Genomic DNA, 13,329 nt, shown 5'->3' on the forward strand with positions numbered 1-13,329 from the left:
GTCCGTCAGCTGAGGGGAACAAGAATTGGGTAGGTTTTGAGAACCGAGCGGTTTAATGTTAATATTCACGGATATTGGTGATTTGAGGACAATTAGGTAATACCAAACATGGAAATCACGCGTATTGGACCCGTAATTTACAGCGCCACCACATTTGGCCCGTGCGGCCCCTTCCTTAGAGAACCTTAGCGACGGGCTGAAGAGGTTCAAAAGGCGCTTGAATTCCATCTTCCACGAACCCCCTCATTCAGCCGCGTACTTCCTAACCACAACCGATCCGACCACCTCCCCATTTTCGACATTTTGAAAGATTGTCATAGAACGACCCCTGTGCTGAGATGAGCGCGCAACTCGAGGCAGACCGCAAGGAGTATGAGAGCCAGGTGCGTCATGGAGCAAGAAACACGTCCATCATCTACTGTCTTAAACTGACCCTCGTCTAGCTCGAACTGGTTGCCGTATCCCTCCGAGATGACCCCGACAATGCCGAACTGCAAGGACTCAAGGCTGAGTTGGAGCAGATGATCCAACTTCTCGATGTTTCGCTCGCCGAACTGAAACCTAAGAGCGAGCCTGCAGCGCCGAAGAAGGCGCCATCACCGCCGCCCGCCGAGCCAAAGTGGTCTCGCGAGAATCACCCAGCATTTAAGAAAGCTGCGTCAGCAGAGGAGAAGGAAAGGGAGAAGGAGAAAGAACCCGAAATCATTGCATATCAGGTTAACGACAGTGTCATGGCGAAATGGCTCTCGGGGGACAAGGGTTTCTATCCAGCGCGTATCACCGCGGTGACTGGTTCGTCCACGGCGCCCATTTACACGGTCAAGTTCAAGAGCTATGATACTGTCGAGACCCTTCGTGCTAAGGATATTCGCCCCGTTGCACAGAAGCGCAAGGCTGATGGCACCTCTGCTTCAACCAACTCGACCGCCGTTGGCGGTTCGGCCACAGCATCCACTCCAACGTCTACCGATACCCCATCTTCAATCGCCCCAACTCCAGCCAACAACGGCATCGTGATGTCTGCGGCCGCCGATATGTACCCACAAGCGCAGGCGGCAAATAAGGCGGGGGCAGAGGGCGACGATGAGAAGCCGAAACCGAAGTTCAAAAAAATCAAGGCCACCAAGGAGCTTGAGAAGGGCAAGAACAAGTGGCAAGAGTTTTCTACGAAAGGGAAGTTTGGCAAGGGAGCGAAAAAGGAGAGCATGTTTCGCACACCAGAGGGTTTCCATGGACGAGGTAAGAAATCCGCCGACCGTTTCGAATCTAACTTGCATGCTAACCCATCAACAGTCGGCTTCACCGGCTCTGGCCAGACCATGCGGAAAGATCCTACCCGCAGCCGCCACGTATACCAGCCAAATGAAGATCTAGATTAGACTAACGTGACCTTTCTTTCTCTCAGAGCATCGTCACAACTCAACGCAAGACCGAACGGTTCGCACTGCAGCGACCCTACCACACGGTGGTGTCCTGTTTTCAGCGGACTGTGGGATAGGCTGGAGCTTCCGCTGGATGATCCCGGTTTACGATTCCTCCATCCCCAGCTACTCTCGTTTACATATGGAGGCTAACGTGGTCTCAAATTCCATCAGCTAGCTTTGCGCTTGCGCTACAGCGATACCTCTGTCAATCGCCTGCGGGCGCTATTTAAGGAAGTGCAATGAATAGGTAGCTTTGATATACTTATAATGAGATACCCTGGACTCATCGTGCCAGCTACGCTACTTTTACCCATCTATTTCTGTGCCAAAGTAAACCACGGCTTTTTATTAGCAAACGATGCTTGAGGCGATTCGGCCTCCGGGCTGAAAGAATATACCCTGTCCTCACTAAATAGCGCCTGGTATGTTTGATTCCTCTGTTAACTGACCTCCAATCCCATTTTCCCCGCCAGTTTCCGCGCAACATCCATAAATACAGCCGCCCTTGGAGACTCGGGCTCGGCTACCACCGTTGGCTTTCCGCGACTCCCATCCTCTCCAATACTCGGATGTAATGGCACATCCCCAAGCATCTCAATACTTTGCTCCTCGCACATCTTAAGTACCTTCTCATTCCCCCCAAACACGGCCGTTTTCTCACCACAGCACGGACACGCAAATACCCCCATATTCTGCACCAAGCCCATCACCGGAATCCCAACCTTCCCAAACATGCCCACCCCTTTGATCGCATCCTTAACCGCCAACACATGCGGCGTCGTCACCACCACCGCCCCGTCCACCGGTACCTGCTGCGCAATACTCAACTGCACATCCCCCGTCCCCGGCGGCAAATCCAACACCAACACATCAACCCCACCTCCACCATCACCCCCCGTCCAATCTACCTCATGCAACAACTGCTGCACCGCTTTCAACAACATCGGCCCGCGCCACACCACAGGCGCCGCCTCGTCCGGCTGCAAATACCCCAGCGACATAGTGCGCACGCCATAATTGGTCAGCGGGAGTAACTGGTTGGTGGCCGGGTGCAGGCGCGGTTCGATGCCGGCTAGGTTAAACAGCGTGGGGATGGATGGGCCGAAGATGTCGGTGTCGAGGATACCTGAGCGGAGGCCGAGGCGGGCGAAGGCTAGAGCCAGGTTGGCGGCGATGGTGGATTTGCCTACGCCCCCTTTGGCGGAGGAGACGGCGAGGATGTGCGCGGCGCCGCGGATGGGGCGTTTGGTGGGGAGACCGCGTTGGAAACGGGGGATGCTGCCTTTCTGGGGGAGGCCCTGGGGGGTTGTGTTTAGATATGGGAGGTATGGGGGAAAGAAGGCAGAGGGGGATTTACAAGAGGGTTCTCATGGCAGAGTGCCCTGGTGGTGTGAAAAAGCCGGCGAGATATATGTGATTTCATGATGGGCCGGTTACCTGGGGATGGTAAATATGGACATTGTTTTTTGCTTAGATTATGTTAAGAAACAAAGTTCTGAAATTCAAGCTCACATGCTGCAACCATACAAGTCGACCGATGATGTTGAAAACCAATGGCAAACTGCAGATGGAACTCACTCACAGCTTCCGCTGTGGGGAGTACCCCTGTAACTGACGTCCCCAAAGACATGCCACAACACTTTTCTGCCGCTAGCCACCGCCAAAATTTCCGATCAATCCTTGGGTCCAATCGCCCAAAAATTTCCATGTGGGGTGCGACAAGATCCGTCTCTTCTACGAGAAAACAACGAAAAGGGACAAATCGCACATCATGCCGACAGCGCGTAAAGGCCGGGCCCGGCGGTTCGATGAGTTCGAGGAGAAGATCGCTAAGGGTAGGTAATTCGTTGACATTGGCATATGCACAAATTCCATTGACAATTGTGTCCCCCAGACTTCGACATCGAAAACGAAATCCCCGATAGCGACGACGACAATGGAAGCGAGGATTCGGCCGACGAGAACGCTGGCACGGAACACTACGTTGCCGTCGGGTACGCGATCATTTGCGCAACGTTTTTTCCAACCGCATTGTTTGTCTAACCCCCGTCTAGGAAAAGCAAGCTCCGCCAGAAAGACGCCGTCTCCCTAGGACCAGAGTATCGAGGGTCACGTGTGAGCCGGGCAGCACTAGAAGACAGCAGCGATGAAGATGTAGAAGGAGGGGAGGACAGCGACAGCGAAGAAGAATTTGACGATCCAGAAACTGCCGACCTCGAAGCCGATAATGTGGTGGATGACGAAGAAATCAGCAGCGAAAATGCATTCTGCGAAAGCGATGACGAACATCTCAAGAAACTGGTCTCCGGCGGGAAATCAAAACCTAAAACTGAGGTGAATGGGAGGATTAAAAAGCGGGCGACCGCGGCGGACTTTATGTCGTCTTCGGAGGGCGAGGAAGAGGAGGACGAGGGTGAAGAGGATGGTGTGGAGCTAGGGGCATCTGAGGAGGGCTCTGAAGTGGACGAGGACGGCGCACAGCTTTTTGATATGGAAGCTGAGTTGTCTGGCGAGGATGACGATGGTGAAGAGGATGAAGACGAAGACGATGAGGAGGATGAGGACGAGGATGATGGCTTTGTGGTGGACGATGAGGAGAACAGTGAAGAAGATGAAGAGCAAGAAGAAGATGACGAGGACGAGGACGAGGACGAGGACGACGAAGATGACGGCGAGGACGAAGCCGGATCGGAAGACCCGAATGACGAACGGGCTCAGCTCCGAAAGATGGCGACCGAAGGACACAAGAGCATCGTAGCAGCTATGTCACAAGCTGCGAAGGCAGACGCAGAAAAGGGCGTCGCTGTACGCGCCCAACGGCGTGCATTCGACTCCATTCTCAACCTGCGTATTCGACTACAGAAAGCGCTGGTAGCGGCCAACTCGTTCAGCGTGGTCGACGACAGCAACAGCAACAAGAAGAGCAAGAAAAAAGAAACACAAGCGTACGAGGCTGCCGAGGAAGCAGCCGTCAAACTCTGGAACACAATCGACAGTGTTCGACACACATTTATGCCAGAGAGCAGCAAAGCGAAGATTGGCGACAAGCGGAAACGTGAAATCGACGCCAGCACGCCGAGCGAGCAGATCTGGGAGAGCATGCAAGCGGTGGAAGCCGCATCGCACTCCCATCGCCGCAAAGTGCTTGACAAATGGTCCGAAAGGGTCAAGAAGAGCAACGCCGCCTTACCAACGCGGAAACTCGTCAACGCGGAAGCCCAGACATTGGTATCAGCGCTGGACGAGCAACTGCTCAGCTCAGAACGCCTGGTCAAACGCGCGCGGACACCACGTTCCTGCGCACCGGTACAAGCAGCCAAGAAAGTAGACGAGGACCCCGAAATCTACGACGATGCCGACTTCTACCAGCTCTTGCTCAAGGAGTTGGTCGACCAGCGGAGCAGCGACTCCGGGGCGCCGGGCGATTCCGTGGCGACGGTGCGGTGGGCGGCGCTCAAGGAGACCAAGACAAGGAAAACGGTGGACCGACGGGCGAGCAAAGGGCGCAAGCTGCGGTACACGGTGCATGAGAAGCTGCAGAACTTTATGGCGCCCGAGGACCGGCGGTCGTGGGAGGATCACGCGATCGATCGCCTGTTTGGGACGTTGTTTGGGCAGAAGATGGAGCTGCGCGAGGATGAGGACGGTGTCTCGGATGAAGAGATGGGTGGTGTTGATGTTGAGGAGGAAGGGCTTCGGCTGTTTAGAAACTAATTGTAGCATTCTGCGTGCTCGATTCAAATGCCAGTTAATGCGAGCAATTGGATATCACACGACTAACCCTATAATTGCTTCCGTCTCCCTCATCACCCTTCTAACAATCCAAGCACCCCACCCCCTAACAACAACCCAAACATAACAACATGCACTACAAGATGCACCTTCGGTCCACCCAACACCTTCTTCCCCCCCTTCCCACCACCGCCACCCTTCCCTTCCATCACTATCCTCACCAACGCCCTCTTAGCCGGCCACACATGATACACCGCAAAACACAAACACGCCAGAGCCTTCAACCGCGTCCCACTTCCATTTCCACCACCAAACCCCAATTCGTCCCCGATCCCAGCCCCGTCCTCATACCGCACGATAGCCAAAGCCAAAAGGTTGGTTGCGAACAGCAGGCCGCCGTAGCTCTGTAGGATTAGCCGGGCGTCAGGCGAGGCGTGGGAGAGTTGGGAGTCTGGGGAGTGGAGGAAGGTGAGGGACGCGGGGGTTTCGATGAGGGCGTGGAGGAGGAGGAGGGGTTGGAGGGGGGGCATTTTGCGTGGGTTGTTGTGGTGTTGTGTTGTGGGTTGGTATTTTGGGTCTCGTGGTAGATGATAGGTGGTGATGGTGGTGGTCTGCCTCTTCGGGTTGGTTTGTTGACTACGTTGCCTACGATACAGGGCAATGAAGGACTTCGCGTCGGGTCGGGCGGGATGTCGGCGTTATGATCGGTTGTGAAAAGGCTTTCGGGGCCCTCAAACGGGCCCGAGGAAATCAAGAACTCGGGGGAGGATGAACGACGAGGTTGTGCGCGCGCCGTGGTCCTAGTGTTGAGTTGTGCAGGTATGTACATACAGTACAGTAACTACATGTATGTACCTGTTAATTTATGAGGGTCCGTACCAGTTTATATTTTAGGAAGGTACTGTGCTGAGGGCGACTGGTAAGGGAAAGGAAGGAAGGCTAGAGGGGGGGGGGTTCGAAAAGGGCAAGAACTTCAAGAACGAGGAAGAAGAAGCAAAACTTCAACGAAACCTAGATACCGGTATATGCGGTTCCTACTATATTCCTTCTACGATCAAGTGCACCAAACCTCTGACTGTGGTCTAAAATCCCTGAACGTGTGTCCCAATACCTTTTTGCTTCGCAAACTCAACAATATGGAGCCCAACGGACAGATCCATCAAGCCCAGTCCAACACTTTTGTAGATGACGTTCCCCTTCTGGAGCCTTTGAGACAGACCATGGTCCCCGCTTCCAGCCATCGTGTTGTCCTCGCTGGCGAGTGTGGCAATCTCCCCCAGTCTATGGTACCGTATTAGCCATTCTTTCAACTTTCTGCCTAGAAACATCTCACAACACAAACAGACAAAAAGAGGGACACCACTTACTCGATCAACTGTTCCGGCTGTGCCCCAGCCGCAATCAACTCACCGGCCTCCTTCAACGCCCCTTCTCTCGTATCCACCACAATTACACCTGACTCCCCATCCCCATCCCCCTTTCCAAGGCTTCGCTCAACCAGCTCGGCCGGTAACTCCCTCATCTCAGGTGTATAACTCCCAATCGCCACCACCAACTTCCCCTTCCTCTTATCCCCATCCAACACAGCCGTATCAAAGAGCGCCCTCGTCGACGGCGTACAACACACCACCACATCCGCCTCACGCAACGCCCCCTCCCATTTCCCCTTGTACTCTCCCCCTTCCACTTCTGGCGTCAACACACTCACCACACACCCACCCCACCCTTCCCGTTCCGCCACACTTTGCCCACTCCCACCACCATCCCCCGATCCCTGCTCCTTCAACTTCCCAAACCGCGCCCGTATCTCCCCACACGCCGGGCTCTCCCGCCGATTCACAAACACCACGCTCTCGACCCCTGGCCCGCCAGGGCCGGAGGAACAAGCCAAGAGTGTCAGACGCGCATGCCAATACGCCTGTTCCCCACAGCCGAAGAGGACAAGCCTCAAGCCGGTTGCTGAAGGGGGGACTCGCTGCTGGATGAGGGTAAGAGAGGCCAGGGCGGTGCGGAAGGCTGTGAGGGAGCTTGCATGGAGGATACCGAGGGGACTTCCGTGGGGCGTGAAGAGGGTTATGGCGCCTGTGGGGCGGATGGTTGGTTTTGCTGGTGCTCCTGCTGGTTGTGTTGTGGTGCTGGCTGATGTGAGGGAGACGACTATTTAGGGGTTGGTGTCAGTTCTTCTGGGTCAATATGTCGGGATATGGATGAAGAATAATGATATGGGATGGAGATGGGATGAAGAATACCTTTGACACCGTGCCCTGCGGAATTGCACGACGGCATAAACAGCGTGGTGGCTCCAGTCGCGGCGCTGTGCACGGAGATACGCTCGGGTTGGTGCACAGATGTAGGCTCGTCCGGGATCTTCCCGCTGCTGGCGGAATACTCGCGCAGGGCTGAGACAAGGGCATCGCGGAAGCCGTTCAGTTCTCCGGGTGTGAGATTTTCGAGTACCGAGCGGATTTGGTCGTCGGTTAGGACTGTGAGGGTCATGATGGGAGGCGATGGGGGAGGTGAAGTTGGGGTTGGGGATCCTAAAGGAGGGTTGGGGAAGGTTGGTGAGTCAGTACATAGTGGTGGTGAAGAGTGGGAGAGAGAGACTCGTACTCGATGATCGGATGGGATGCCCGGTGGGTGTGCCGGGCTCGGAGCCGGTTCGGAGAGAAATACCCCACCACGGACCCCACTAAAGCCGAGGCTGGCCGGGCATGGCTCTCACACACGGACCCACTTAGATACCTAAGGTAGGTAGGTACCTAGGTAGGTACGGTGTACTCACAGGTCAAAACTTGTGCTTAGTGAACATATTAGTCTGCTATAAGACGTGCGACAAATACCGGAGACCCCCGCCTTACACAGCCTGTTTCCCCGTCCAAAACAGCGCTGCGGACATGATCGAATCGAGAACGTCCATCAATGTAGAACATTTGACAACTATCCCCTCACCCGATAATTGTGCCCCACGTGGAGTGACCGAGGGTCCGTGGCCCCGGAAAACCAGACATCGAAGCTCGCTGCTTAGGCTAGGGATGTTGACAGATATCGAGAATCTGGGACCCCAGATGTGGTTTGCCTAATTATTGGAAAATACGAAGAGAGTCTCACATATTGATATGTAATTGCCTCGACGGAACCTGAAAGGACTGACTTACAACAAGTAATTGAAGAATCCTAGTCGTGCGGATTGTCAGGAAGGAACAACAGCATCAAGTCATGAGTTCGGTCCCTTACACCACGAGTGTTTCCACGGAAATTACCCGTGGGTACCCGCGTAGGTAAAAACCAAATGCAACCCATAATTACCATTGGGTACCCATATGGGTTTGGGTTTATATGGGTTTGGGTGACTGACACCTTCCCTCTGACCCCGGCCGCAGAATTGCCAGAAGTCCCGCAGCTGTACGATAGGGTGATCCCTCGCCTCCTGAGACCGCTCACTATTCTGAACTCTATTACGCACGTCTTGATCCACGGAGATTTGTGGTATGGGAACTGCTGCACCGACACAGCGACTGGGAAGCCCATCGTGTTCGACGCGTGTGTGTTTTGGGCGCATCATGAATGTACGTGCTATAGGCATTTTCAGACGTCAGCGATGCTCAGAAAATGCTGACATTCTTGAATCGCAGATGAGATCGGAACCTGGAGGGCCCTTCGGATCGGTTTGGCAAACCTTACCGCAAAGCATACTCCGACCACTTTCCCAGCTCAGAACCAAAAGAAGATCAAGACGACCGCGATGCGTTATACTCGATGTAAGTTACCACCACATCACCTGGGGCCGTTGATACACCAAGGCATCTTGCTCACATTCCACTTCCGGCAGCCGATATGACTTGCACTCGTCTATTACATACAGCTCTTCTCTTCGTTTCAGACGAGAGTAAGTTAACCCCAGCGCTGAAAATGACGGGCATGCGCTAACATTCAGGTTAGTGCCATGAGGACGATACAACAACTGATCCAGAAGTATCCAAAAGGGTATGACGGCTGGGAGGAGGAGTACGCGATTTCTCGGAAAGGCGAAACTGATAACCCCCCAGTTATGGAGAGAGAGAGTAGAATTTAGGTTCTGTGACTGGATTACCTTGAGTTCATCTCTAACTACACACCCACGAGAGCCTAAGACCCTCGATACAGACTAAGACAATGGTCAATAAATTTGGGCCTCATCTTAGTACCACTACCGATGAATCTAGTAAAGTAAGCCGGCATCAATGCTACCACTAGCCGCTTTACCCGTGCCATGCTGAATAATTGCCCGGGAAAATCAAGCAATATGTTTCTGAGTTTTCAGATTTGGAGTGCGATTTCGAGTGCAAACCGCAATTTATCGCATTGTCTTTGCAGTTGCCAACCCGATGAGTTGATCATCTGTAGAGACCAAGTGCATCTGAGCCCAAATTCAATCCACCTGTGACCTAAAGGTTGCACAGTGAGCCCTACACAGTACACACCACCGTACCTGCCGTTCAAGGCTAAGGCGTATCACTGCCGTGATACGAGCGACGATACCCAGAGAAATATCATCGATACTGGGCAGTTCATTCCCTCCCATTCTCGCATGCACATGCCCTCTCCTTGGCCTTCATTGTAATTACGGTTTACCTTGAACAACTTCATTCAGCAGTGCACGTGCTGTCATACAAACACCACTGTCACCACACACCCCCGCCACGACAGAATTTTCGAGTCGGTCGTCGACTAGAAAAAGATAATGCGGAAGGCAATCAGTTACAGCTTCCATGATGACTACAGCGAGGGTGCTCATCCCGACATCCTAGCGGCTCTCACTCGCACCAATCTCTCCCAGCAACACGCATACGGCGACGACGAGTTTTCTGAGGAGGCGCGAAACACAATTCGGCAGCTCATTGGTAGTGATGCCGCCACGTTTTACTTCACCCCTGGTGGCACGGGAGCGAACCTCTTGTCAATTGCGAGCCTTCTCCGCCCGCACGAAGCAGTCATCGCCGCAGAACCGGGACACATTGTGGGAAAGGAAGGTGGTTGTGTTGGAGCCACTGGGCACAAGATTCTCGTCGAACCCATGCCCACTAGGGCGCTAGACATCTCCGCCGCAGCCTCGTTGGCATGACGCGCAAGATAGAACAGGCGATCGTCCCGCAACAGCGTGTTGAACTGGATGCCGAGCAGTCTACCCTTGGTTAGGAGCATCCCCCGCTGCTTCATGTGATAGGGAAAGTCGGCCCCAACGACCGGGTCTTTGATGACAATGGCCTCACCCAGCAGTGCCCCGTTCTTGGTGCCCCCGATCCAGAAAACATCCGTGAGCCGGTAGATGTCCTGCAGCGTCATGTCATTCTTGGTCAATGCTAGGGCAGCCCCGAGGCGGGCGCCATCCATAGGCAGGAGGAGGTTGAGTTTCTGGCAGACAGCGGCGACAGCTTCCAGCTCACTCTTGGTGTACACGGTGCCGACTTTGGTCGCGTTTGAGATGAACACCAACTTGGGTTTGGGCTGGTAGGCGAACAACGAGCTTCGGTCGAAAGCCGCCTGGATTTGCTCCGGCGTCAATTTGCCTTCCACGCCGGGGTATCGGCTATGGCAAGCGACGGAGTCTAACCAGGTGTTTGTCATCCTTCCAGCGACCTTGGTGCAATCACTAGAGGAGGAATTTGATTTCTTTGTTTGGGAGCATCTCAACGACGGGTCTTTGGTGGTGCGTTTCGTAACCTCATGGGCGACAGAACTTTCCTAAGTCAAACGGCTATGTGCAGTGGTGGCCAAGTGGACTGAACAACGCTGAGAGTCTATCGCACACTCCACACATGTATGTCTAAAAGATGCCTAGGAGAGTAGGATTCCTCAACAATTTCACAACCATGAATGCTCTCATTGCTTCTCAACAACTCCGCACCCCCATGTATAGTAATCATACTAAATCTTCTGAATTGTCTACTTCGGTATGGACTGTAACCGGCACTCCGGGACCGGGTTGCTGCAGCCACCAGCCAGCCAGCCAAGGGGATTTAACGTGCAGTAAACCTAGCATGAAACCCGCGAAAGCTTATGTGTCCTGGCTTGGAGTGCCAATTTTCCATCTTCGACATTAGTTATTTCTTTCACCCCGAGCCGTGAGAGGTGGAGCCGAAACCCATGAAGTACTTATATGTATGTACATGTCGGTACTTGAGGAGTTGTATGCCCTCGATGTGTGTAAATTGAGTAGGAGAGTACCTAGGTAAGGTTACTTCCTACAACACACCTAGGAGTGATCTTGAAATGGGACCTACCTACCTAGGTAATTACATTTCTGGCTTACATACCGAGCTAATTAATGACCCCTCGCTCCAAACCCAGTCCGTTCTATCCGTCCAACAATCATACTCGCTCTCCGCACAGAAAATAATCCTTGGCAAAGGAAAATGGTCCTCCGTCCAAATTTTCTGATCAAGAGCCAAGAATTCATGCTAAAAACGTCAACAATGTTCTTTTTCAAGCTTTAAAACTACTTGAAGACTAGGTATGTTGAGAATTTAAAATGCTCTCGGGATCTTCCTAAGATCCCTCGGAAGTGTGCTACGATACAGACCTAACGTATACTCTTTAATTGTCGCCTGCTTCGCGAACTCGAGTTGTCCCGGGCCCAAATCCCTTTGACACGATGCCATTACTATTAATTAGCTTGGTAAATACTCCGTAGCTAGCCTCTCAGATCCACCCGATTGCACTACCCAAGCCTAATTAATACCGACCAGCTCGGATTTCTTGATACGCAATCCCCAGCCCACCCAATTATCAGTTCCACGGATGCACCCTTTTCAGGGTAGCCTGGTAGCTGTTGTGAAACTGTGACCGGAAAGTGCGTTTGACAGTATGGTTCCACAGACCGGGGCTCGGTCGAATCGATCACTTTTTTGGTTACGGGCCCGGGTCTGGAGGCATAGTCGTGCCCGAAAGTACAGAAAGTGTCCAAAACTACGGACAAGCCGTCGAACTTATGTGTTTTGATGTCTGTTCTATGTTGGTTTGGGGGAGTAAAAACACCAAGGCGGGCGCGTCTACTAAAGATCAAAAGGCATGCTCCCTACCTAGGCTCGCTGCGGCCAAAAAAAAGCGGCAGATCAAAACAGATGCCTTAAGTCCAATCCATTGGCATTCGATTAAATCTTAACAGATTTTGATTGATTTATTCTCTGTGGTCTTTTTTCCACTCTTGTAGAAAAAAAAGTACTTTATCCAGGGACTTGGTCCGCCGCTTTTTTTTGGCCACAGTGAGATAGGTAGGTAGGTACCTGCCCGAGTGTGCAGTGCAGACCTGCAGGTGATACCGTAATCCGTTCATATTCTGTACTGTACCCCAAGGTCTAAACTTAAATACCATCGCCTCAAAGGCCCATCATCAACGTCTTCATAATAAAATACATTTGAGTACTATTCGTGCTGAAAACTCACTGGAGTCACCGCTGCAAAGTGCAAAGCACCTGACGACGTCTTTCTGTTTCCTACTTCACTCCCGCTATCGCACGTGCCGCAATACACGCACGCAACGCACGCACGCAAAAAACAAACCCGGTAGTTGCGCCGAAATCAAGCGCGGGAACGCTTGGGAGCGGCGGCGGGGAGCTCGCCGCCAGAGCATCGCAATAACCACTAGCTGGTACTGTACATCATGGCGGAGGAGGAAACGTGGGAAATTCCTCCCAAGTTCCTCGGGTCCGTTCCGCAGGCCACTCCGGGCTCCAGCGGCGGTAAGGTTGTGGAAGGAGACTTTCCGTTGGACCAGGTCGTCATTGACGGTTTGTATGGAATCTTACTTTGGCCTCCTCTCCCTATCCCCCCCAGCGGCACTCGGGCTGATACAAACAGAGTTTTCTCCCGGGACTGTGATCCTGTCTTGCAACCGCTACGGAGCGTCTGACTGGACTGTGGCGGCGAGAATCGATGCGATTCTTGAGAGCGGCCAGCCAAATCTTATTTCCTCAAGGTGGTTACAATTTCCTGCACCATGACACCGCAAGAAACCTCTCTCTCATGCTGACATGAAGACTCGCAGTGCGCCGAGTATGATCAAGGACGGGCCATGCTAGAAGGAGAGTTCCACTCCATGAACGAGCTGTACAAAGCCGCCCCAGATTTGGTTCCCAAGCCGCACAGCTGAGGACAACTCACAGTCTCCAGCCCGAAGACCTATTACTACCTGTGC

The 13,329-nt window shown here is 53.2% G+C and overlaps 6 protein-coding genes across 6 annotated transcripts; 3 read left to right on the top strand and 3 right to left on the bottom strand.

Annotated features, from left to right (window-relative positions):
* Nucleotides 1-338: 338 nt before the first annotated feature.
* C8A04DRAFT_26984 (uncharacterized protein) lies at nucleotides 339-1,379 on the top strand (the record flags this gene model as incomplete). The annotated part of the gene is made up of 3 exons (XM_062780121.1): nucleotides 339-383; nucleotides 444-1,239; nucleotides 1,294-1,379. The coding sequence occupies 3 exons, from the start codon at nucleotides 339-341 to the stop codon at nucleotides 1,377-1,379; spliced, it is 927 nt and encodes a 308-aa protein (XP_062638594.1).
* Nucleotides 1,380-1,864: 485 nt separating this feature from the next.
* On the bottom strand, nucleotides 1,865-2,847 carry C8A04DRAFT_35945 (P-loop containing nucleoside triphosphate hydrolase protein; the record flags this gene model as incomplete). Its single annotated transcript, XM_062783351.1, has 2 exons — nucleotides 1,865-2,722; nucleotides 2,782-2,847. The coding sequence occupies 2 exons, from the start codon at nucleotides 2,845-2,847 to the stop codon at nucleotides 1,865-1,867; spliced, it is 924 nt and encodes a 307-aa protein (XP_062638595.1).
* Nucleotides 2,848-3,195: 348 nt separating this feature from the next.
* Nucleotides 3,196-5,138, top strand: C8A04DRAFT_35946 (uncharacterized protein; the record flags this gene model as incomplete). The annotated part of the gene is made up of 3 exons (XM_062783352.1): nucleotides 3,196-3,259; nucleotides 3,319-3,418; nucleotides 3,479-5,138. The coding sequence occupies 3 exons, from the start codon at nucleotides 3,196-3,198 to the stop codon at nucleotides 5,136-5,138; spliced, it is 1,824 nt and encodes a 607-aa protein (XP_062638596.1).
* Nucleotides 5,139-5,230: 92 nt separating this feature from the next.
* On the bottom strand, nucleotides 5,231-5,686 carry C8A04DRAFT_26987 (uncharacterized protein; the record flags this gene model as incomplete). Its single annotated transcript, XM_062780122.1, has 1 exon — nucleotides 5,231-5,686. One exon carries the CDS (start codon nucleotides 5,684-5,686, stop codon nucleotides 5,231-5,233), a length of 456 nt encoding a protein of 151 aa, XP_062638597.1.
* Nucleotides 5,687-6,238: 552 nt separating this feature from the next.
* Nucleotides 6,239-7,652, bottom strand: C8A04DRAFT_35947 (Delta(1)-pyrroline-2-carboxylate reductase; the record flags this gene model as incomplete). Its single annotated transcript, XM_062783353.1, has 3 exons — nucleotides 6,239-6,437; nucleotides 6,524-7,313; nucleotides 7,406-7,652. 3 exons carry the CDS (start codon nucleotides 7,650-7,652, stop codon nucleotides 6,239-6,241), a joined length of 1,236 nt encoding a protein of 411 aa, XP_062638598.1.
* Nucleotides 7,653-12,795: 5,143 nt separating this feature from the next.
* Nucleotides 12,796-13,284, top strand: C8A04DRAFT_26989 (uncharacterized protein; the record flags this gene model as incomplete). The annotated part of the gene is made up of 3 exons (XM_062780123.1): nucleotides 12,796-12,922; nucleotides 12,993-13,051; nucleotides 13,180-13,284. The coding sequence occupies 3 exons, from the start codon at nucleotides 12,796-12,798 to the stop codon at nucleotides 13,282-13,284; spliced, it is 291 nt and encodes a 96-aa protein (XP_062638599.1).
* Between the last annotated feature and the right edge of the window lie 45 nt (nucleotides 13,285-13,329).

The sequence above is a fragment of the Dichotomopilus funicola genome, assembly GCF_033296635.1.
Source record: "Dichotomopilus funicola strain CBS 141.50 unplaced genomic scaffold C8A04scaffold_17, whole genome shotgun sequence".
Classification (NCBI taxonomy): Eukaryota; Fungi; Ascomycota; class Sordariomycetes; order Sordariales; family Chaetomiaceae; genus Dichotomopilus; species Dichotomopilus funicola.